This window comes from Maylandia zebra, linkage group LG2 (assembly GCF_041146795.1).
Source record: "Maylandia zebra isolate NMK-2024a linkage group LG2, Mzebra_GT3a, whole genome shotgun sequence".
NCBI classification, from domain to species: domain Eukaryota; kingdom Metazoa; phylum Chordata; class Actinopteri; order Cichliformes; family Cichlidae; genus Maylandia; species Maylandia zebra.
In genome coordinates, this window is record NC_135168.1 from 32875476 (window position 1) to 32899785 (window position 24310).

The 24310-nt window shown below is 42.5% G+C and overlaps 1 protein-coding gene across 1 annotated transcript in view; it reads right to left on the minus strand.

Annotated features, from left to right (window-relative positions):
* tenm1 (teneurin transmembrane protein 1) overlaps positions 1–24310 on the minus strand; it is a 195744-nt gene that overhangs the window by 57068 nt on the left and 114366 nt on the right. The window contains exons 11-21 of the mRNA XM_014409889.3: positions 23439–23639; positions 21408–21593; positions 21212–21241; positions 20954–21100; positions 15261–15495; positions 13869–13988; positions 13518–13779; positions 10924–11209; positions 2262–2405; positions 1313–1565; positions 523–543 (exon numbers count right to left, since the gene is read on the minus strand). Of these exons, the coding sequence (XP_014265375.2) occupies positions 523–543; positions 1313–1565; positions 2262–2405; positions 10924–11209; positions 13518–13779; positions 13869–13988; positions 15261–15495; positions 20954–21100; positions 21212–21241; positions 21408–21593; positions 23439–23639 (1885 nt within the window). The remainder of the gene's footprint in view (positions 1–522; positions 544–1312; positions 1566–2261; positions 2406–10923; positions 11210–13517; positions 13780–13868; positions 13989–15260; positions 15496–20953; positions 21101–21211; positions 21242–21407; positions 21594–23438; positions 23640–24310) is intronic.

The window sequence follows — 24310 nt, forward strand, 5'->3', positions numbered from 1 at the left end:
ACACGCATACGCACACAATCGGCTCGATACAACCCACGATAGTGGTGCACGCACAGATGCAAACATCACAACACACGTGCACACACAGAAACCCTATAACATCTGTCTAATCTTCTGTCAAACAGCTCACAGCATCACAGAGGCTTGAGACCGGGGCGACGTTGAGGCCACTCCCGGCCTCGGGCCTTTTGGTCTGGCTCGGGAAATGAATGAACCGAGGCATCCACCAAACAGACTTTCAGTAATCCTCTAAAAAAAATGAAATCCTTGACATTTTGGCTGCGGTCCAGCATACAAATTTTAATATCACCAAGTGAAATTTAAATGAGACATTCATAGATCTAACTGCGTTCGTAGCGTGTGCAGAACCCGCATGCGTGTTCCAGGTGAAGCTGGGTCAATGCAATTTAAAAGGAGGCAAACAAACAAAGTTAAAGCTCTGCGGGGCGTTTTGCAACTGTCTATTCCCTCGACACACATTTGTGCAGGTATATAAAGGAGGTGTAAATCACCACTTCTCACCTGTGTCTGGTATCCCGGTTCCTGATAACAAGCCATAAAGGAGCATTTCAAAAGGGGAGAGAAGAGAAAGTAAAAACAATTATTTATGAGGCTAACGAGAGGCTCTCAGAATTTCATAGGCTGCTAAATTTTCTCCCCATAAAGTGAAATTGGGGTTGCTTTAGACAGTTGTATTGTTTCACATTTAATATTAACCTAAACAAGAAGCCGTTTTTGGCGGGTTGGGGGTGTTTCCTCCCAGAGGAAACCTCTGCCTGAACCAGAAATATTAGTCAGCCATAGAATAAAAACAGTGAATGAGAGTAAAGATACATAAGGAGAACACTCTACAGGACAAATGACTGTGCAATCCCATTGAGAGTCAACGCTTGAAAAAATACAGAAATGAGAGAATGTAATGCCTGCAGCACAGTAGGAGATATCATCGTCATAATCCAGAGGAAAAAAAAAGAAGACGGAAAAAAACGTATCTTTGTCTCTCAGCAGAGACTTTCAGCTTCTCTCGCATCCTAAAGAGGTAGATTAGAGTCTGTGATCTCTAAACCTCACACGCTCCTCCTTCTGCATGAAGACGAACTTCAGAAAGAATTCCACCGAGATCAAATAGATTGCAGCTGCAGGTCCCATCCGCAGCTAATGCCATGCTAACCCGTATCAGCTGAGCTAATTTTTTATTTCACATTGTGCTCGAGTGAATCCGATGCGCCAAATCCCACTGCTTCCTACTGCGAGAGATCCCTACCAAAAGCGGTCTTATCACGAGCACACCCAACAAGATCATTGCTCTCACTTGAGTTCCAGTATGGTTCTGGTGTATCCGTCTGGGTGGACCCTGCGAATGAAGTTAAAGTCCCCCACGTAGAGAGAGCCGTCGGGGCCGCTAGCCAGCGCCACGGGGGCAAACAGCATCATGTCCCGAGCCGCGCCGCTGCAGCTCGGGCCGCACGGGACGCTCCGATAGAAGCCGTTCCCCATCACGGTGCTGATAACAGGGGGCTGCTGGGACAGGAAGACGTTTTCTCCATTCCCTTTGTGAAGGATTCCTGGGGAGAGAGGAATGCAAAGGTGACATGAAAGGCCCTTTAAGTGTACTTCCCATCAGTGGGTGCATGCTAATGTTGCTGAAATCATTTATGAATGCAATGACAAGTAGGAATAGTTTCAGTTCTTTCACGTGTCAGACTTGGGGTCTGTCTTTTTTGTTTTCCTTTGAACTCATCACGCCAGATTTAAGGGAGTAAAAGAGTTTTGGGACAGGGCGATGTTTTTCACTCTGTTGCACCGACCAAAATTTTGTCAGTCTGACTTTTTGGACAATCTGGACCATCTTCTGTGTGCCTAACTCTTAACAAGTAACAAATTAAGATTTTTTGTGTGAGAAAATTCAAATTTGATACATCTCAAACCACTTTCTGAGCAGCTTTAATGGCAATAACGGCACATTGTAGCTGAGTCACCCACACTACAGTGTTTTGATGTCCTTACTTCAAGGACATCTTGGACTTCTAAGCTCTGTATCATTTCATGTAGTCTGTCCAGACTATCAACACATAACTTAAAAGAAGTCACACGGTGGTTCTTATTTATTTCAATGTCAAAGAAAGAAAGCAAAAAACATCAGTTTTTTCTTTCATAAAAGAAAAAACTAATTGGAATTGAATTCAAGTTTCTCCAATTCATTTTGTGGCTTTAAAAACGCAGCCAGCCTCCAAGCACCAAAAACAAGCGGACAAACTCACCGCTGCGAATGTTAAGGGCATGGTGTTTGTCCAGAGACCATCCTCCAAGATCAGAGGGGACCAGTTCAAATCCCTGCATCAGAGCGGTCCTTCTTTCCCAGTGGATAACACCGGGACACACTTCATACTCATAGCCGACTGCCACTGGAACAGAAACACGTGCACACATCGAGAGCTTAACATTAAGCAGTAGCGTGCAATTCCTATGTGCTGCAGACCGGCTGTGCTTAACGCTGCACCACGTGGCGCAGAATGACTGCACGCGCTTGTATCTGAACAAAGCCTGAAAACAAGGCAAAGCACACACAAGTTTCCCCATATCTTTTTCAAAGCTATATTGTATCGAGTGGTGAGATAGATAAAAGGCCTGTAGGGAGACCTCATCAGTGTTTGTGTTTGAGAGACATCAGTGAGGAGTGGGGGCGTAATCAGGAGGAGTACGGCTTCATGAAGGAGCCCTAGAATTAGCTGCTTGGCCTCTTAGTTGTAATGATACGCTGTGCAGCTTCCCACTACAACTAACAACTATCAACAGATTTTCTTTTTCTTTTTTGGCTTGGCAGGATTAAATATGTTTCGGCACTAATTTGCCACTTGGAATATGTTTAAAGGCAGCAGGTGACCAAGCTGCAGGAGCTTTCAAAGTAAACACGCAAACATACTTACATACATGTCATTCTGCAGTGTGTAATCAGGCGCGCTTGCACACACCGAAGGAAAGAAGCCCATGCACATGAGTCATTAGAGGTGGAAAAAATAAACACACAAGCAATACATTTACCTAATTAAGCAAGTGCTTTATTACAATTTTAATGGCAACTTTCTGCTGCCTTTTCTCTCACACATTCCAGTCGCTGTATGCCTATAGTCACTCTGAAAATAGCTCCTAGCTGTACGATGTCCTATGATAAACAAGACCACCTGTAAAAGTATTTGCAGAAATATGCGGTTGCTGAATCAGAAACTGTAAAATGGTTCTCTCATAATCAATTTATTGTGCACTTTTATTTAAGCATGGCTCACACTACAGCAAAAATAGGACGACAAAATCCTTGCGACTACCGTGCTGACTGCAGTCGCTCTCAGACAGATTGCAGAATGTTTGCAAATACTCACCGTTCAATCTGTAAATGCAGATTGCCAGCACGTAATCAGTGAAGTTCTTTTGCTCCACCATTTATTTCTCCGAGTGAGGACACAACATAATAAATCACACAAATGTGAGTTATTAAGACTTGTGGCAGGCAATTTACTGCAAGCTGCACATGTCTTACTTTGCACCTTGCTGAGAGGAGTGCTCATTTACTTGGAATTAGAGGGGGAGATGTTATCAGAAGGAGTGTGGAGTGGATGGCTCAAACCTCTGAGTGCAGCGCCAAAACTTTGGCACTGTCCTGGCACTCTTTACTCAGTCCTCACTCTGAGTGTTTACAACCGAGCCCCACATATTCCTGCTCGGCAATAATTACTGAAGCTGGAGGAGGAGGAAGTACAATTCTAATGCAAGATGCATACAAACATACATCTTTGTATTGCACAATCAGAATCAAAATACTTTATTATGTTTCCAGGCTTTTAGCTGCATTTCTACACCATGATCAGTACACAATGAAAACAACTCTCTGCATGTCTGCATCTCAGCAGTGCGCAACCAGACCAACTCTCAGGTTTCTTTCTTTAACTTCCCTTCATCACATAATGTCATATAATCTACTGGTATATAATACCACATGCCTGTACATAACACTGACTTTAATAAGGACCTACAGTTTCACACAGCCTGCAGAAACACCCAGAAGGATGTGCACATTTACACACCTGGCTTAGTAACAGTATCTTCACACAGACAGCTCGGGATCAGATGGGAAATAATGTTTTTTTGTCCTTCTGCACATGGTGCATATCAGTTGTTACACACGGATTTCCGGTTTCTATGGAGCAATAGTTTTCTCTGGATTAATCCCGGACTCTACTTGTGTTTCAGTCCTCAGGTCCCCAGCAATGTCTGTCAGAAAGAGTTCATCCTCATATATCGTAAACATATCGATTCTCCGTCAGCCTCCTCTCATTTATCTGAACTGCCAAAATGTTTTAAGAGAGAAACGTGTGTAAAACCTGTGCTTACACTGTGATTTTTAAGCCACAAATTTGCACTGCCCTTTGTAAAACGTTGGTCATTACAAAATGACCAAGCTGTGTGTTTTTGTATGTTTATACATGTGTAAATTGTAAGTTTTCCCTTTTTTGTAAGCCTGGCTGAGTCTGTGGCTCAGAGAGTCATGCCTTATGTGTGGATTTTGCTGTGTCCGGCCAGAAGGACCCAATGAAAAATATCCTAGTCTTTCCAAGTGGCCACTCTACCGCTGGCAGACAAGTTTAGCTCTATACCTCTGATGCAGATGGCAAGAGGTTTGTGATTTTCCCTGATTTATCGCAATTAGTTTCACTAATATGACAAACTAATCATATGTTATTGCCAACGTGACCCAGACTGATGGCAGACCGACTCTATCTTCTTGCAGTTTTGGATGCAGCACTGTTTTACGTAGTGTGACTGTAGCATTATGTAGCACGCTTTGAGTCTGACACAGAGTACAGTGTCAATTAAGAAACACCAATTAACCTAACATGCATGCCAAAGTAACCTGAATAAATCCACACATGTGCAGAGAGAACATGCAAACCCCACAGCCTGGGCTCTAATTTGGAACCTTGTTTCTGTGAGACTGTCAATCAATCAATATTTTACTTCTAAAGCACATTTAAAAAGGACAGTGTCCATCAAAGTGCTTCACACAAGGCAGCAAAGCAGATTACAACGAAAGGCAACAAAAACAGTTAAAAACAATTAAAAACAATTATAGTTACAGTTACAGTGATATTTACAGTTACATTGCACAAATGCAGACCAGATGGAAGTCCAAACTGATTTGCTTCAAAAACTAGATGGAACAGGTGAGTTTTTAAGCATGAGTTAAACGATTGAATGGAATCTGACATGCGAACATCGACAGGAAGATTATTCCAGACTTTGCGTGCGGCAATTGCAAAAGCTCGGTGCCCTGTAGTCTTTCGTCGGGGTCTTTGTTGCACTAAGGGCAGTTGGTTAGAGGATCGGAGTGATCTCTTGGGCCTATACATGCAGAGAAGGTCTGCTAGGTAACTGAGGTAAATGTGGGCTAACCATTATGCCTGCATGTGTTTCATCTGAGCGCTCTGGCTTCCTCCCACAGTCCAAACATTAGCATGTTTGGCTAACTGGTGATTCTAAATTGGTCATGGATATGAGAAGTGTATAGTGCTGTATGAATGCATGGTTAAATTTAGCTTGAGAGGTGAGTAAGACTGAAACAGCATTACATAAATGCCACTCTATTACACTTTAGGTAACTATCTAAATGGCAGTTGGATTCCTTTTAATTTTGTTTAGTGTTTGGTTGTCTTACACATTTCATGACGTTGCATGGATGCAGCACAGATGTATTAGCACACCTTTATTATATTAGCCAAAATAAGCAGTCAAATTAAAATCACATTGAATTATGGACGTGCCTGATAGCCAGTGCTAGCATTAGTTGATAATCCCCTATTATCAGTATGATTATGGTAAATCATACAAGAATATCATATTCAGTGTTAAACTGCTCTGATGGGCAATACTGTATTAGGTACCTCGCTGCTGTAGCCAAGCAAACACGAAAGAAAAGGCCGTTCCATCTTCCTTACTTAACCACAAGATGCTTTAAAGCTGCACGGGTTCAGTACAGAGCACATTTTAAGATGATACAGTGTTCTTAAATGAATATAATGATATACTGTAGAGTAAGGTTAGGTTGACACATCAACACAAAAGCTGGAGAAGAACAGTTGTCGCTGTCAATCACTGTTGGCACTGATCTCTTTTAACTTCACTGTAGACCAACATGCCTGTGAACTGACGGGCGCTCAAGGGAAACCATGCGGCAAAGTCAGCATAAAGATCAGATGAGATTCCGGAATACGTAAGTAGGGGCGCTCGCATTATGCAGAAACTCAGGAGATTCCCAGTAACGCGGAGAGAAACTCTCAGCAGACACACGGGGCTGACTTAAATCTCAGAGTCGGAGGGAACGATCGATATGGTGATTGGGGAGAGAAAATAATCTGTAATTTGGGGCACTGGAGATCATGGAAGAGAAAAAGAAACCTTATAGTGCTGGACAAAAGTTCTTAGAGCCTAGAAACTCTCGCTTTGGTTTCATCCAAAAAGTCCATTTGTTTCAATTTTATCTGCCTTAAGCTCAGTTAGGCTTTTAATCTTAGGTTTAAGGTCAGGCTTAAAGGACAGAAAGAGAAGTGAGAGGGATCGGAAAATGCAAAGCTACATATATTCTTCACAAAAAAACCTTTCTTAAAAACCCCAAAGCACACATATTTGCATTGTGCGTGTTTTGACCCTTGAAGGTACATTGCATTTCCTCTTCAAAAGCCTGTTTGACAACCTGGAAAGCATTCCAGCCTTTGTAAAATGTATTAAAAGTTGCCATGAATACATTTCTGTAAATAGGAACATTTTTCTGTTTTCTTTTTAAAAAAAACAAACCTACAATAAAACTGACTTAATATGAAGAACAAAGCTTTTTCCAGGACAAAACAGGCGAAACAATCTCAAAGGGAAAGTGTCAGTGTTTGGAGAACTGCTTCACAACCGAATATTACTCTAGCTATATTACAAGAAACGATACAAGCCTCAGCGCGAGAACACACACTCGCTCGCAAACAATACAGATGCACACTATAGTCCATAAATGCACACTCAATATCTCACAGGTGAAAGCTTTCATTCCCCACTGCCGAAGCCTCAGGCAATGTGTTCACCCCAGCAAACAGAGCATGATCTCCCTTTCTCTTGCTCTCTGTGGCACATGGGTGTGTGTGCATGCACAGACGTACCGCAGGATGCGTGTGTGTGCGCGAGAGACCACGCTCGTCTGTGTCTTTGCACCAACATAGCACGAGGAACTATAGAGAGGGGAGGATCAGGGGAGAACATGGGTAGAGAAGACAAAAACAATGAAGGGCAGAGGAAAACAGGAGCGAGGTAACCGGGGAGATCACAGGGAATGGAGGAAATAACAAGAAGGGAAGAAAAGCGAAAGGGAGATCAGGACAGGACAGGAAACACAGGAAATCACCCGCCTGGGTAGAGGAAGAGGGAGGCGAGGGAAAGGGGGCATGAAGGGTGAAGTGGTTTAGCAAAGCAGGGTAAATAAAAACAGGGATCATGTGAGCCGTGAAGAGGTGAAAGATCACGAGAGAGCCGGAGCAGATGAAATGCCGCTCGAACAGATAAGAGGAGGGGGAGGGATCACGAGGGGAAAAGAAGGCCTGGGGACAGAAAGATGCAATCTTGGTATGAGGCCCTACACTCTGGTGGACAAAGAGTCTGGTAAGCCTGATCTCAGTGCTTATGGAAAGCTCTATCTTGCTGCTGCACTGTTTACGCACACTCTTCCACAAAGAGGAAGCCACGGACATAGATAGCAGAAAGTTCAATGGTTTAAGCCTCGATGGCATCTTACAAAGGGCTGTTTTTTGCCATAATGAACCTAGAGAGCAATAACAGTAACAGTTTCACATCCTGTAAATCTGTTTTTCACACAGGTGAGAGAAGACACTGGGGAAAAGGAGACAGAAGGCCGCGGTAATGAAAACCTTCAGCACACAGATTTGTATTTATGTGCTTTTTACTTTTTTTTTTATTTTATCCCACAGAACCAGCGCCGTCAAACGCGTCCAAAGGGGCTATCTCCCTGTCATAGCTGAAAATATCTCTGCAGAGTATTTGTAGCCTTCCGTCTTTCTGCTCCTCCCTCTCCTTACATCTCTACTCTTCTTTGCTGTCAGCGCCATTTCAGGTTTCAGGGACCTTGGACAGAGTCAAGCTAAGTGCTGTTCAGTAACACTATTATTTATGCATATGTTGTTAGTTGCTGTGGTTTCTCTGCTGTTTTCTTTACCGCAACAGGTGTTGAAGCAGATTCTCAGCGTTTCTCTCTCTCGCTTCCTCTTCTTCTCTTAACTTTCTCCCCAACTCCACTTTCTTTGGTTGTAATAACCCAAAATAAATAAGTAATTCTAATAAATTTTGGCATTTTTTTGCCTTTCAGTCAACAATTCCGATTGCTACGCTGTCAGGCAGGACAGGGAAAAAGAAGAAAATGTTTCCCTTCTCACCGCATTCACGATATGTTCTTAATTTCATAATGATATTTCACTTATAGGAAACCCTTTGGTGTGCTGCAGTGAATCGGCAGTTGTTGAACTACTGTTAAAAAGTTTAAATCAAACACTGAAATCTCCCATCTGTAATTTCGTAGCAGGACATTGTCTATTAACAGTTGGGTGATTACCCACTGAATGGTCAATCATTTACACAATGACTTCCAATCAGGCTTTTGTGCAAACCGCAGTGCTGAAACGCTCCCTCGCAGACCTAAGAGTTAACAGGGACGATGATAAAAGAAAATCTGTTTTTCTGTCTTTCAAAGGGTTTTATTCATCTGGCCTGCATCCTGTCTGAAAGAGGAAAAAAAACATTTCTCTGAGTCCCTCAGATTTGATTTATACTAAGCTAACGGGAGCTTTGCTTGTAGAAATAGTTAAATATCTCTGTGGGCAGGCTTGTTTGTTTCCTTGTCCAGAGTTGGACGAAAAAAGATTGATAGCCCTCTCATATCTGTGAATTAACTGGAGCGAGGGGAACACAAGGGGAAAGAGCTACCCTGGCTCCGTCCAATGTTCACAAAGCTCGCCTAAAAATATGCCTCCAAAGCTCACTAATTAATGTGGTTTAGCTTAAACAAAGCTGTAAAACCAAGCAACAAACTGTGGGGTTTTTTTTGGAGAAGTTGTGTTGCGCTACATTTTCTTTTCTTGGTGAAAAACAGTTTTATTTGTAATTACTTTGCGGCTAGGGCTTGGAAGGTAAGTGGAAGGTCTGCATGCTAAAGTGTCCTTCGACAAAATGCTAAAACCAAAAATATCCCAAAAGCACCCATCGGTGTGTGACTGTGTGTTTCAGATAAAGCTCCAAGGTAGACAGAATAAAGCGCAGTGTTAAAGTGTGGCTAGAAATATAAAGTGGATGGGAAAAGTTAAACTGCCAATACTTTTATTAATAAAAAGTAATAAAAAGCAACTCCCAAACCACAAACTGGATTAACCATCTGTGTAGGCTCGCATTCATCAAGGTCGTGATCGTCTTCAGAGCTTGAAAAAAAGAAGAAGCCCACTGGACTTCTTCAAGTTTGTGAAGACTCTGATTCAACAGGCATCTTCACTTCTAAAATCAAAGGTGGAGAGTCCCATCCATTTACCCCCTAGTGGGGGTTGTTCCCTTTGGAGGGGGTCCTGGGAGTCGTTGACCTACTACTGATCATGTGTGTTTCTTCTTCACTCATCTTTTTTCATTCTTTATGAGTTAATACACACACTGCATCCAATCACTGGTTATTATTAATCTCTGCTGTCTTCCACAGTTTGTCTATTGTCCTGTTTCCCTCCCCTCATCCCCAACCCCTTGCGGCAGATGCCTGCCCGTCCCTGATCTTGGTTCTGCTGAGATTTAAAGTTGTTAAAACTCAGATTTTCCTTCTCACTGACGCCAAGTGCTCCCTCATAGGGGGTCATCTGATTGTTTGGGGTTTTTTTCCCGTTATTGCAGGGTCTTTTGGTGTTGTAGAGCATCCCCTCTGTTCAATGACTGTTGTTCACATAGATGACCTCCTTCAGTCCTCTCTCAAACCATCTGTCTTCCCTGTCCAAAATGTGAGCATCATCATCCTTGACAGAGCGTCATTTGTCTTTTAGGTGCACATTTACAGCTCAGTGTTGTGCCATTGTGCCATGCATTTATGGAGGCTGGTTTCTCCAATCCAGAGGTCCTTTTATTCAAGCTCTCAAGGCTTCTGCATTAACCCCGCTATTTATTAGTTCATTTAATGTTTAGTGGAAACAAAAATACACTAAACAAAAATAGTCTGGCCCTGCCTTATGAACATGAGATGGTGTGATCGTATCATGAAGCTATGAAAGAGCGCAAATAAGTAAAGTGCTGAAACATTCATTTCAATATGTTCACCAAACCCAATCATAGGAGATCAAACTCAACACTTAAAACTTTAATGGGCTGAAAAATAAGCCTTTTTCAATCTCCTGCTCTTGCTCTTTCACACACACACACACACACACACACACACACACACACACACACACACACACACACACACACACACACACACACACACACACACACACACAGATTATTATGATTATTTTTGAATGCGAAAATTATTATGGACTGATGGCATCATTATGTTTACTATGCAGGAGGCCTATCATAATATTATCATTCATTTTGTTATTATGTTTCCCCAGGTAGACGCCTTTCGCATGGCACTCAGGACTGCTGCTGGTTTTAATTTATCTGGGATGAGTTGGATTTTTATCTGTGCTTTTAACAGACTCTCCCATGGCTAAGAACAAATCAATAGTTTGTAGTCCTTTTCTTGATCCACAAGTTATCTTACCTTCTTTCTTTTGTGGTATTTGGCATGAAAGTTAAATGTTTGTTGCCAAATGTGAAAAAAGACATTAATGAATAATTTCATATTTTACCTACCAGTTGCATAAGTGAGACCCCAGACCTCCTGACCATAAACATCTGTCTTGTTCCAGACCAGCCTGTGGACCAGACCAGGCCCGGCAGGATACCACCGCTGGTATAACCTCCCTTGGACAGAGGCGCGGACATGAACCTTGGACAGACCGCCCAGCGGGGAGACAGGGGATGATGGGGAGGGAGGAGTGAGGAGGATTCGCAGGAGAGAGAGGTAGCCAGCAGCACGAGTGCTCAAGTAGCTCAGCTTCACAAAGGCTCCTGGGATTGAAACGTCTTCCTGCACTGCCTGGGGAGAATAAGCAGAGGAGCAGAGTGAGAAATACAGGTGATGGTGAGAGCATAAATGAGAAATGAAAGAGAGTGACAGAGTAATATAGGAAAGAAAGGTGTTTTATCATGACTTTGTATTTGTATAATGAGCTAGAGTAATAAGTGTTATTGGCAGGTACAGAAGAAAATAGCTGCACAGTAGGGTGCAGTAAGTACACAGAGTACGTGTCAATGTTTTCTTATCTTTTTTAATACATGAAATGAAGTCTGCACCACAATGATATCTGTAGAAAATAGAAAAAGTATTAAAGTCTTGAGTCATGGATGGAAAATGGGAAGTAAGTGCAGTGATTTATTGAAACATGCAATTATATGCATTAAATATATTACTTGAGGGGGTAGGGACAAATAAGTAAATACTTCAGCCTACTCCTTTTCAAACAAATAATGGAATGATATTTTGTAATGATTGTGAAGGCAGATGTTTGAAATGTTTGAAATAAAAATGAACTGAACTGAACTGAATATAGTATATAAGGCAAAAACCAATGCTTTCTTGTCATTTCTTCTCCAGGCTTCTTGAAGGACATTTAAAGCTCTTCTCTGGATGTTGCTGCCTTTTGTTCTGTTCTCTGTCAAGACGATCCTACACTGTGTCAATAATACTGAGATCTGGGCCCAGGGGAGGCCAATCCATGACTGATGTTGTGTTTTTCCATCCGAATATGGTTTTACTGCACTGGAAGTGTGTTTGGCATCACTGTCATGTTGATCCGTACCAGCTGATGCTTGCCAGATGGTGGATAAAAATCTGATGGCACTTTTCCGCGTTCATAATTCCATCAGTTTTCACATGACAGTAACAAAGGACTAAAAGCTACCATTTAAAATTGGTTGTGCTGTCTGTGCCTCGGTGTTTTATAGGTCAGTGACTTAATAAACAAACAAAAAACATTCATCTTTGGATGCTGGCTGACTTTTGAGCTGTTCTCTGTCAAGGTGATCCCACACTGTGTCAATAATATTGTTATCTGGGCTCTGGGGAGGCCAATCCATGATGGATAGTGTTCCATTATGTAGGTGTTTTCTACCTAGATATGCTTTTACTGCACTGCTAGTGTGTTCGGGATTGTTCTCGTGCTGAAAAATGAAGCTCAGACATCTTCTATAGGGTATTCCACGACGAATAAAAATCTGAAGGTTGTTTTCTGTTGATAATCCCATCAATTTTTAAATATCTCCAACACCACTGGCTAAAATGCAGCCCCACAGCCACCATGGTAGAGCCTGTAGGCCAATCTTTAGTCCAGTTCTTTTGTATTTCAGCATTCTTTACCCTTTCTGTACGAATGACTTCTTGATAGCCTGGCTTCTTGGAAGCAAACGTCAAAGATAATACAAACATACACCGACAAGTATGCTTGCACATGTTTCAGTAAGTTGCTGGATGCATTTCCGGTTTTCCTAGTAAGATATAGATAAATGAGGGGTGACCCAAGACTTTTGCACAGCACTGTATATCCAGTATATACTGTATTACTCTATTCATAAAGTTTTTCATTTAACCAGCTGCCTGTGTTCACTATAGTCAATGAACATGTTACATGTACGAACTGTCAGTGCTGTTCTTTCCATTTATTTACCCGATGCTTGTGTGAGCTAAGCTAAGATAAAAAATGTCCCTTCATTCGTTTTGATGTTCTGTTGATACAAAGTGCAGATAGTGTATCTGTGGCCTTGAATGATGATATTTTCAAGCGAGAGCGAAAAGGAATAATGTGCTTTGTGCTTTTAATCTACCAAAAAACCACAAAAAACAAATGTAGTGAGAGAGAAAAAAAAGTCACAGGGTGAGGTCCTGCTCTCTGTGAACAACAAAAAAAACCAATCTTTGGCGCTACATTGTGAAGTAAATATGTAACCACCTGAATGACCTTCACATCTGATTTTCAGGTACTTAATTTGCTTTTGTGGTGGGGAAGTGTATGGATGTAGCACACATTTGCATTTTGTTCATTTGGTGTTTGCATGATGCAAATATGAATCGAGCTAAATTTGCACAATCCTGTTTGTCTCAATCGTGTGAGGCCAGGTTGGTTTGTTGCTGAGCTGTTACAAAGTTTATGTAAGCTTCATTCTCGCTGACACTCACACGCACACATTAAATGCTTCGTTACTCTTGCTATTTTTATTTCTTTATGACTAAATCCAGGCAATTATGTTCAGTTAATTAGGTGAGAAAAGATATCAGGAAATCAGCACCATCACATAGTCGTGGGCTTGTGTTTGAGAACAGTGATTACGTCTGTCAACAGGGATTTTACCTGTAGCTCAGGTATGGCTGGCCCCTTCTCTGCACACGATGCGGTGTATCTGGAAAGTGGGTAGGGCAGGACGAGAGGATAGGGACTCAGAACGCTCCTGATGTCACATTTAGGAGCTTGAGGTTCCTCCCTGGACATTGTCACCTGATCTAGAACCAGGAAGTTGTTATTTGGGGACCAGATGGTTCGTGTTTGAGGGAGGAAGGGTGGACGCTGGAACATCAAGGTCATAGACATGGCGCCCAAGGTCACCAGGTCAAAGCTGGAGAGAAATGAGGAGCAACTAAGTTTGGAGGAGAAAAGGAATTAGAAATGTAGTTTTTTGTGTGTCTCTTGTGCCTAAATTTGTACCTTCCATCCTGCCTACTTGTGGTGTAACCATACTCGGGGTGCTGCGGAAAAGAGATGTTGACTCCAACGAGAGGAGAGCCATCCTGCAGCACAACGCTACCTCGGATCACAGCTACCCGACTGCCAAAACAAAGACGAGAGAGAGAGAGGGAGAGGGAAAAAAGAGATGGAGATAAACAAAGAGAGGGAGAGATGACAGGTTTACAGTGATGGAGAACATAATCACTGTTTGAAGAGAGAGGCACATTGTGATGCACTTGCCAGATGACCTTGTGCGAATAAAAAAGCAGCTGAGTTTATTCTTCTCAGTACAATTCCATTCTTCAGCACAGAAAAAAGTCTACCAGAGACTGCCAGGATACAAGGATCACAAATATAGCTTCACCCACAGTAAAACCTTTCAACACCTTGTCATAAAGAGACCAAAACTTCCACATCATTTTTATATTACAGTGACAGCGCTACCTGCAGCAAAAAAACCAAGAAAAAAACAAAGCAGGCCAGGTTGTTCTTTAAAAAGGCCCTAAATGATGAGAAGCATCTCTCCCATTTGAAAATATTCATCTTGATTTTGCAGGTAAAGAATAGATTACACTGCTTGAACCTGGACTAACAGCTGCCCCGGTGCAATAAAGACAGATTTAGGCCGACACATGCGTTGCACACGCACACACGTACGCACACATTCACGATGGAGTCAATCTGTTACTCCGGAAAAAAGGATAAATGAAGGATGGTGAGGTGTTCTCCGGGTGACTGCGTAGTCCCGTTTGTTACTCCTGTCCTGAAAGCTGCAATCGATTTCCCCTCAGAAAAAAATGCCACATAATTAATTTATTTGTTTATTCTACAAGTGAACCAACGGGTCGGGGAAAAAAAGAAGCACTTTGCCATTTTTCAGAGTGGTATCCCCTTTTGTTTTCCAAACCAAATTTTCTAGGTCATCATAATGTCGCTGAGATGGATTTGCGCTCTTAGACAGCAGTCAGAGGGTGCTGAAAAATTTATGGTGACACCTTTACGACTGGTGTAACTGAATGACACATAAAGCATTAATATGTACCAAACAAACACTCTGTAGCTGGATTCTGACACGGATCCTGGAAGAAGGAACAATGTGCTGTCGTGTGACTGCCGATCTTCAGGGTAACAGATGTACGTGCAGGCGCTTGAACACACGACATGCCCCATTCACATGCAAACACAAATCCTCATTAAACAAATGACATCCAGTGGACGTTGCAAGTCATTAAAATGGATGTATTTGTCCATCGTCTACTCCTGAGGTCTTTCAGCGCACCGTGCAGTCGAACAACTCGAGAGCATGGATGCGCAAACACAAATACTAGACTACATATAAGAATACGGCACAAAGAGTAAATAAGCGCATACCTGGTATCAAAGGGCACGTCTCCAGGGAGAGTGTGTGTGGCCGCCTTGCCAAGAAGGAAGCGGATGCGGTGGTAGAAGCTGTGAGTGTGCGTGCTGGTGGGAGAATGGGGTGTGGTGAGGGGAAGCGAGCCCTGCTGCAGCAGGGCCAACGGGTCGGCCGAACCCTGGCACAGGGGGTCAGAGCCACAGCTCAGCTGCTCGCAGCAATCGGGATCTACGCAGTCCAACAGGCCATCTGAAACGCACAGGAGGTTAAAATTGTACAAAAGAGAAGACCAACAGTAGCAAAAAGGCACGCATTTTCAAACAAGCACCACAGAAGAGGTGGTTTAGAGGGGAATTAAATTTACTACTTCACCTTAGAATGCATAATTAACACAGGCTTTAATATTTGTAAGTGGCTATAAGGTTAAGAGGACCAAGGCCAAGGTACTCTATGCACCTTCAGTAAAAGACTAGAAGCAGACCCAATAAAACCTCAGACATAATATCAAATAAATGATTCTTGCAGTGCCGGCCAGTGAGAAACTCTTTCGGAGTAATGCGATCTGCAATAACGAACTATGCATGCATCATCATTATCACAAGAATCAATCAAATGAAATTTATTAGGGGCCATCAGAGTACAATTATAGCATCTATTGCTATAAATCAGACTTGAATCGCCAGCATTATTTGAATGTGATCCATAAAAGGCTGGCATAAACAATGAGCCACGGATACAAAGCAGGGCGGCAGGTAATAGGACCCAGGCTGGCATTTGTGTTTCCTATTTCAAGCCTGTTTCTGAAAAGGCAGGAAACAGTGCTGACATTTAAATGCATCTGACCACAGAGCAGGGAGCTAAAGGCCAACAATATTCTATTATAACCTCCCCCTGCAAAGATAACTCAGTACAATGGCTGAATTCCATAAGATTCACTATCTGAACTTGAAAGCACATTATTAATTGAATTTGAAATATCATTCAAGGAACAGACAAGTTTGTAGCTTATTAGGGAGGCGCGAGCAGTAAAAATGGAAATTTGGAACACGTGTAATACATATAAATATGTATGTGCATGTGATTTTACTGCTCAGATGTGCAGAATAAATGCTCTTTTTCTATTTTTTTCTTCAACAGAAAGCACAATACATTTTTTTCTTCGCTCCCATCCAGGCAGAATAATTGAAACTCTCTCTTCAACGTTCTTCTTTATTCTCTGATTACTTGTGATAGCATCATTCCATCTCTGTCTATCTTCAGAGACAAAAAGATTGCGTCGAGAGAAGGCTATGAGAGCCTACCATATATCTGCCAATTAAGAGCGATGGCTGAATTGTGCGGCTGGAAATTATGGCATTTGAAAAGCTGCGCAGAGAGGTGGAAGTACTGCAAGGTAAGAGAAGTAGGAACCGACTGCATAAGGCGTTGTCAGCAAGCACTTCTTTGGCATAAGCACAAGTAAAGTGAACACTTTCACACCTTCAGTACAGACATTTAGACATTTGAAGATTAATATTCATATGGTATTTTAATGCAGTATGTTTACAGTGATCCCATTTTGCATATACTGCCATAGAGTGTATTCACTGCATCTTTTTTTTGTCTGGCTTCCATCTGTTCGCTACATCAACCTCTACTTAACCTACTCTTTCACAAAGAAAAAAATATATTAAATCAAATCCTGTCTTTTAGTCTCATGTGGGATGAGCTCAAACTGCACCCCAAGGAGCTGGAAAATGAAGGCGACACGAACGTGCCAAAATCTGCAGTCCCTCAAATTGAGGCTGGCTCCAAAAGCAAATAGTCTCCCTTGTTAAAATGTCCGACTTCAAAGCAGAAAAAAGCATGTTTACAGCCTTCTACAAAAATGTGCTAATAATTGTACAAACAGACCAAGAAGTTTGCTCAGGGAAATTTTGATATTTTGGTGTGTTACTTAGTGCTAATTAGCTGCTAGCTGATACCTCATCACAACTCGTTGCCATTATGATATGGTTACCTGCCCCAAAGAAAAAAGAGCCAACTTAGCAACAGCTAAATTTCAGCTTAAAATTCATTCAAAATAAAAACAAATTAAAATTTAACATGTGCATAAATATTCACAGTCTTTTCCGTTACATTGAAAATTGAGCTCAGGTGCATCTTGTTTCCACCAATCATCTGTCAGATGTTTTGACCACTTGACCGATCACTCAGTCCACCTGTGCTAAACTCAAACCAAGCCATGAAGTCCAAGAAACTGTCTACAGACCTCTGAGATAGAACAGTATTGAGGCACAGATCTGGGGAAGGTACAGAAAAACTCCTGCAGCATTGAAAGTCCCAATGAGCACAGTGGACTTCATAAATCCTCAGCTGTAAATGGGAACCACCGGGACTTCTTGAAGAGCCGCCTGGCAAACATGAGTGACTGAGAAAGTGATCCAATGTTCGCTTTGACAGAACATCAGTGTTGATCTATGGAGACGGGAAGCCAACCTTTTCTGCAGCACTTTAACAATCAGACCTGCATGATAGAGTGGCCAGAGGAAAGCCACTCAGTAAAAGGCTCATGACAGCCCACCTGGAGTTTACCAGAAGTCACCTGAAGGACTCCCAGACAATGAGAAATAAAATTTTCTGCTCTAATAAAACAAAAATTGAACTCTTTGACCTGAATGCAAGACATCATGTCTGGAGGAACCCAGGCACCGCTTCTCATATGGACAATGACATCCCTATAGGAAGCACGGTGGTGGCAGCATTATGCTGTGGGGCAGCAGGAACTGTTAGTCTAGTCAGGGTCGAGTGTAAGATGAATGCAGCAACATACAGAGACATCCCTGATGATAATCTGCTCCAGAGTGCTCTGGAGTACACAGCCAAGATAACAAAGAACCAGCTTTGGGACCGCTCTGTGAACCTCCTCGAGTGTCGCTCTCCATCCAGACTGACGGAGCTTGAGAGGTTTTACAAAGAAGAATGAGTGAAACTGCCCAAAAATAGGTTTGCCAAGCTTGCGGCATCAGACTTGAAAAGAGGGTATAAGGTGCTGCTGAAGGTGCTTCACCGAAGTAGGGAGCAAAGGCTGTGAGTACTTATGTACATGTCATATTTTTGTTTTTATAAATTTACAAGAATCTCAAAGAAAAAGATTTACAGCTGAAAAATGAATTGAATCCATTCTGGACTAAAGCTGTAACCTGACACAAGGTGAAAGAAGTGAAGTGCTGGGAACAGTGTCTTTTACATCAAGGAATCAAACTAATTTTACATTGTGAGATACATTCAGCCCACTTTGATCTTAAGTGGGACGGACCAGTGAAACTCCCTTTTCTGTGGGTGCAAAGAAGTTTAACTGCACATTTAATCCCTAAGATCTCAATATAAGAAAATGAAGTGCAAATTAATAATGCATCTCAGTTTTTCTATGTTAGCATTAAGTAATTCTGCAGTAGTAAATTAAAGAAATCTGTCAGTACAATTCTTTGGGCTTAAATTTTAAAAATTAAATGTGTAAAATTGCAGAGAAGTTCTGGTAGCTCACTGCCCAGACTGTCCTGTAATTACAGTATAAAACAGTTTTTTTAATTAATTAATAGAAAATGTCCTCTTTTTCTTTTTCTTTACTGTGAACCTGACAGAAATATGTGCAGATAGAGGAAAAAACCTGAAGCTTTTCTGACATGTGATTGCTCATCTGTTATTTAATAATTTTGGTGTAGTTGTAAAACTTATGAGAACGCAGTAGGTACCAAATGTCCTTCACGTTTCCCAAAGCGTGTAGGATTGGAGTCTTTGCAGGGTTGATTCCGGGCCACAGGCCTTATGTTTAAAACCCTGGTTTTACAGGAACAGTTTGAAATTTTAGAAAATGTAATTTCTCGCTGAGAGTCAGATGAGAAAATCTAGATACCACTCTGTTCAGAATATGTTTACTGCCAGCAACTGATTAGCCTAAAAGTGGATGCATCAGGAAAACAGTCGAGCTGGCTTTGTTCAAAGGTATTAAAACCAATAAGCAGCTTTAAAGATTACAAATTAAAAATCATATTTTCTTTCCTCATCCAAACAAAAACCATAACAACAGTTTGCAGTTTTATGGGGATGGCAGGGCAGGTTGTGGGTCAAACTATTTCTTGGCAGGGCAGTGACTTCCTGGAGTGTTTGCTGGCTGGCTCCTTCCAGCATCATGCCAGAAAACCAGACACGAGGCTGTCAGAGTGTCAGACAACAAGAATCCAGGATGTCAGATCTCCTTATAACAGCAGATACTTAATTGTTTCAACCTTAACATATAGCCCCGTGATGGCCTGCCAATGCACTCAGTGTCTACCCAAACTTAAGCCGGGAAAAGCTCCAAGACTAGCTCGATAAGTTAATCTTATGTCTTCAAATTCTAATACTTTGTTTTATCTAACTTTGTAGCTAGCTGAGATAACTCCTGATGTCATCATTTCTTACAGATCTGACAAAACTCCCTCAGTACCACAGAAGACACTGTATTTTTCCCAGGGTGGATAGTATTCCCTTAAGCAGTATGCTGACATTTATGCAAAAAAATGGTGAAAGTGCACCATTAAATGAAGAAATGTGTGACTGAATAAACAGTTAATGCTATTCATCACTACAACAGTCCTTTATTCCTTAAAAACCACAAATGAACACACGCACACACAAAAATAGACCGAACAAAAAGACATAATCCATCGATACAATACTGAAGCATAACCACACCGCTGCCAAGGCACAGTCCTGCTAGGACTCCTTTCCTCTATTCAGCCCTTATTTTACAGTCTACAAAAGTGTCGCTGAGTCAATCATGCAGTTTGTGTAAACAATGTGGAGACGGAAAAAAAGAGTTGCTTTGTAGCTACCTAAAAAGAAACCTGTGCAACCAGAAACCAGAGAAAATATGTATGTGTTTGTGGTTTCCTGTGGCTGATTCAAACAACTCTAATCAAAAAACTTGGAGCCACAAACAAAAAAAAAAAGGGAAAAAGGGTTTTCCTCCAAACAAAAGCAACACTACCTTGTTTGCAATGATGGATTACATCCCCGGCTTAACAGCCATGCCCATAATGGATATTTGATAGAGTTTCAAAGTGAATGGGCACAGTTGAAAGCAATGCAATAGTGCACTACATCCTTACAACTACCTTTTTTATTTTGTAAAAGAGCTGCAGATGGGACCGATATGGCGACGGAATGATTGTAATGAGTAGAGATCCTGCCATCGCTGAAATGTTCCTTTCTTCAGCTAGGAAAACACAACTACATGGCCTTGAGACACAAACCTCTCACCTGCCACCAGACACCTGACAACCATAAGCAAAAAAGAAGCAGAAATCTATTATGCATGGTTTGCTGTATTTGGACTTGGGAAATTTTCTCTGAGTGCCTTTTATCCTAGCAGGTGGTATGCATATTAGACATTTAGCTGTGATAAGAGGAAAAGCAGACAAACACACTCGCACAAAATGAAGAGGCATACACACACACAAATACGTATTCAGTATAATAATGTCCAGCAGGACTCTTCGGGAGTCTCAGCAGGACTGGGACAGCACAGTGCGATGAAGGGGAGGAACAATGAGGCTGATTTTTTCTTTTTTTGTTTAGATGGAAACTGAACAAGAAGTAACAGGGTAGAAGGGACAATCTGCCCGAAAGACAGAAAAGAAAGAGGTAAAGAGATGGAAAATGACAGAAGATGGTAGAATTTCACCTCCGTCGTTGTCTGTTCCATCACTGCAGTCAGTTTCCATGACAACGCTGCATCCAGGCCCACTCCATCCAGCCTGGCAGACGCAACGCCAGCCGCTCTGCTCCAGGGTACAGCGCCCGTGCCCGCTGCACAACCCCGGGCAGCCATCTGAAAAGGTGTGTCCCACGTGTTCGTGCACACAGACACAGAGTTTTAGCGCTTGTGAGGACGCTGGAGGAGCACAATGTGAAATTTATCACCTGAGTAAAAATAAATTACCTTTCACTACGACATCCAAATCATGAGTAACTGCGGGAACAAATAAGTGAGAATTGCGTAAAACCAGAATGATTGTAAATGGAAAACATCCAAAGAACAACAACAACACCTCTTTTTTTTGTAAACGCATTAATCATACTCATCAAAATATCACAAGACAACCGAACACTCCCACGTGGACTCGGGCACCGCTCACCAATGTTACAGTGCTCTCCCTCCCAGCCAGGTTGGCACACGCAGGTCCCATCGTGGCACTGGCCGTGCTCTTCGCAGCGAGGATGGCATGCTCTCTGGTCGCACGCAGCGCCAATCCAACCCTCCTCGCACTGGCACTGGCCTTCTGAGCAAACGCCGTGGCTGCCACATGGCACCGGGCACAGCTCTGCCGAACAGGTGGGTGGAGATATGCGTGAGAAAAAAAAGCATTTAAGTGTGAGAGGGGAAGGGAATGAGAGGGAGTGGAACAGATGGAGGAATTGAGCGGTGGAAGAGGGGAAAAATGTAAAAGAGGCACCGGGGACGCAGAGAGCAGAAAGAAGTTTCAAAGAGTTGGGGGTGAGCCATTGGATACAGGTGAGAAAAAAAATAACAAGCGATAGAAAAAGATAACCTCAGAGACTAAAGAGTCTACGTTCTCACAATACACAATCTTCCCACCTCTAATAGCTGAGCTCCCTGAAGGAGGAGAAGAGTGAATACACTCATAACAGCCAAATGATTCGTATTTGCACCGCATATTTAAACTACAGGGATTTCAATTCGGCTCTATTATTCTTTTCTGACATTTTGATCAGATATGTTGGGTATGTTAATACCTCTTTTTCCTCTTTCTTCATTTTCCATCATCTTCTCTGTTAACTTTCTCTTTTCTCCGTAACTTTCTTCCCCTCTGTCTTGCAACGTGCATTTAAAATTCTTTCCTCCTGTTTTTGTCTATTTCCTTTTCTCTGTACTTCGCCTCTGCATCCAGCTCTCCCTCGCTCTCTCCCTCTGCAGAGGCAAAGCCTCATCCATCAGTAAAGAGAGCAAAGTGCTGGAGGCACACAAAGACTACTTATCCAGCTGCAGTAAAAAGTTATTTCAATTTAAATATACATAGCATGGAGAGGGAGGAAAAAGTGGATTAAAGTTGGAGAGGTTTTTTTAGGCTCTCTATTAGAATTACATTAACTTAGCTATGCCTCAACAAGACCAGGACATAGAATTGCTGGGTCCTTTTGATTAAAAGCCCGGCAGGTAGAGGGAGGCCGCTCATATCTCAGATATTCAGCCACGGTCTATCATTATCATGGGCTATATCACTATAATAAGGCATGCACACACCTGAAAGCAGGTGCTAATGCCAATTGCTTGCAAATCATCGGTGTGCATGGCAAGGAGGATTCGTCCCAACGCCAGCATTAAGTTAGTCTGGTGGAACCAGAGAAAAGCCAACCTTAAAATGGTTATTTTCCTCTCTGTCAGCTCACACTGCAAGGACGAGGAAACTTCTTTTTCCCCCCCACTGTGTTCCACGCCACGCTGTAACCTATGTTTAGACACCACAGTAGACTTGCTTGGCTCGCCTTGTTCTAGTCTTTTTCCTTCATAATCGGTAAAGAATTGCTGTCTTTGCAAGCAAGCAGAATAAAAGTCCTTTCAGATCTATCAAGGCTTTTTATATTTAACAAACACTCACTAACTAACATGTTGTGCTCAGGTATGTTATAAATGTTGGCGAGCTTTTAAATGCCAAGCTGAATGCTCCTCAGAGTTGCGATCTCTAACAGGCCTTGCAGCAAAAATGAGAAAAGAAGTCTTTTAAAGAACACATTTTTCTCACTGTAATTTTCTTTCCTCATTTAGCTAAAAGGGAATGCGAGCGTCCGAGCGCCTGTGTATTTGTACGCGCATGAGCATGTGTGTTGCGGCATAGCTGCTGCACTCAAAGATTCATGAGAGGAAATCTCATTTACGACTAGCATGAAGAGTGAGTGCACAAAACGCCCATGCGAACACACACGCATGTAGAGGCGCATACACACAGCTCACAGTGTGGCTCCAATCCACATTTCTCTCATGTCTATCAAATCCCCAGAAAATAGTATCTGGCAAGACCATGCGTGCTACCAGAACACTGGCAACCTAGCGATGTGCACTTTCAATTTTCAGTGGTTTTTTTTTTGTTTTTTTTTGTTTTGGTTGTTTTCTTTTTTCCTGTGTGTGAACAATAATCCTCAGCTCTTACCGGTGTAGCAGTCTGGTCCCGTCCAGTTGGGCTGGCAGGTGCAGGTGTCTGACTCTGGGAGATAGGTGCCATGTCCCGAACACTGCTCCTGACAGGCTGGCAGCGGGTCATCGCAGCTCACTCCCGCCCAGCCCGCCGAGCACACACACTCCCCACGCACGCACACGCCGTGCCCGCCGCACTGAGGGTCTACACAGTCCACTGCGGACGGAGGGGAGGGTGGAATATAAAAGCACGGCTGAGTCAGAGGTGAAAGGAAGGAGCGAAGGGGAGGGGGGGCGGCGAGAGCCTGTCTCGTTATAATTATCAGTTCACCGAGTATGAAAGCAGTGTTCTTTGCATCCCATCCAGGAGTTAACCACCCCAGATACAATCCCTGTATCTGTTCCACAACATTACACTTCATAGGACACTTAGAGCCGAGGCTTTGATAAGGGGTGAAATGGGTTGGTTGGTGTGCGGCTGTGTGTGTGTGTATGTGTGTCACGGTGGTCCATGCTACGCTGTGTTAGTGTGTGTAATTACAGCCCTGAGCACCGAGCCAAAGCTCAGCAAAGTTCGGCTAAACTCGGCTCAGCTCAGCTTCGCCGCTCAAGGTCAAACACGTGATTCAGTCTCTGCAGGCCGAGACAGAGAAGGCAGCAGCGGAGGTCTTTAGGACAGCTGTGCCATCGGTGTTTCTGTCAGGTGTAACGTCATAATTGTTTTCAAATATTGCAGCTTTGTTTGTTTTTTGGTAATTTATTGGATGGTTTTACAATGAAGGGGATGTGGCAAACGCCCAAGGCTTGTTTTACTCCACAGCTGCAAGCTGCCTTAACTACCTGAGACTCGAATCAATTGTACTGTCATTGTTTTTTACTTCCTTTGCT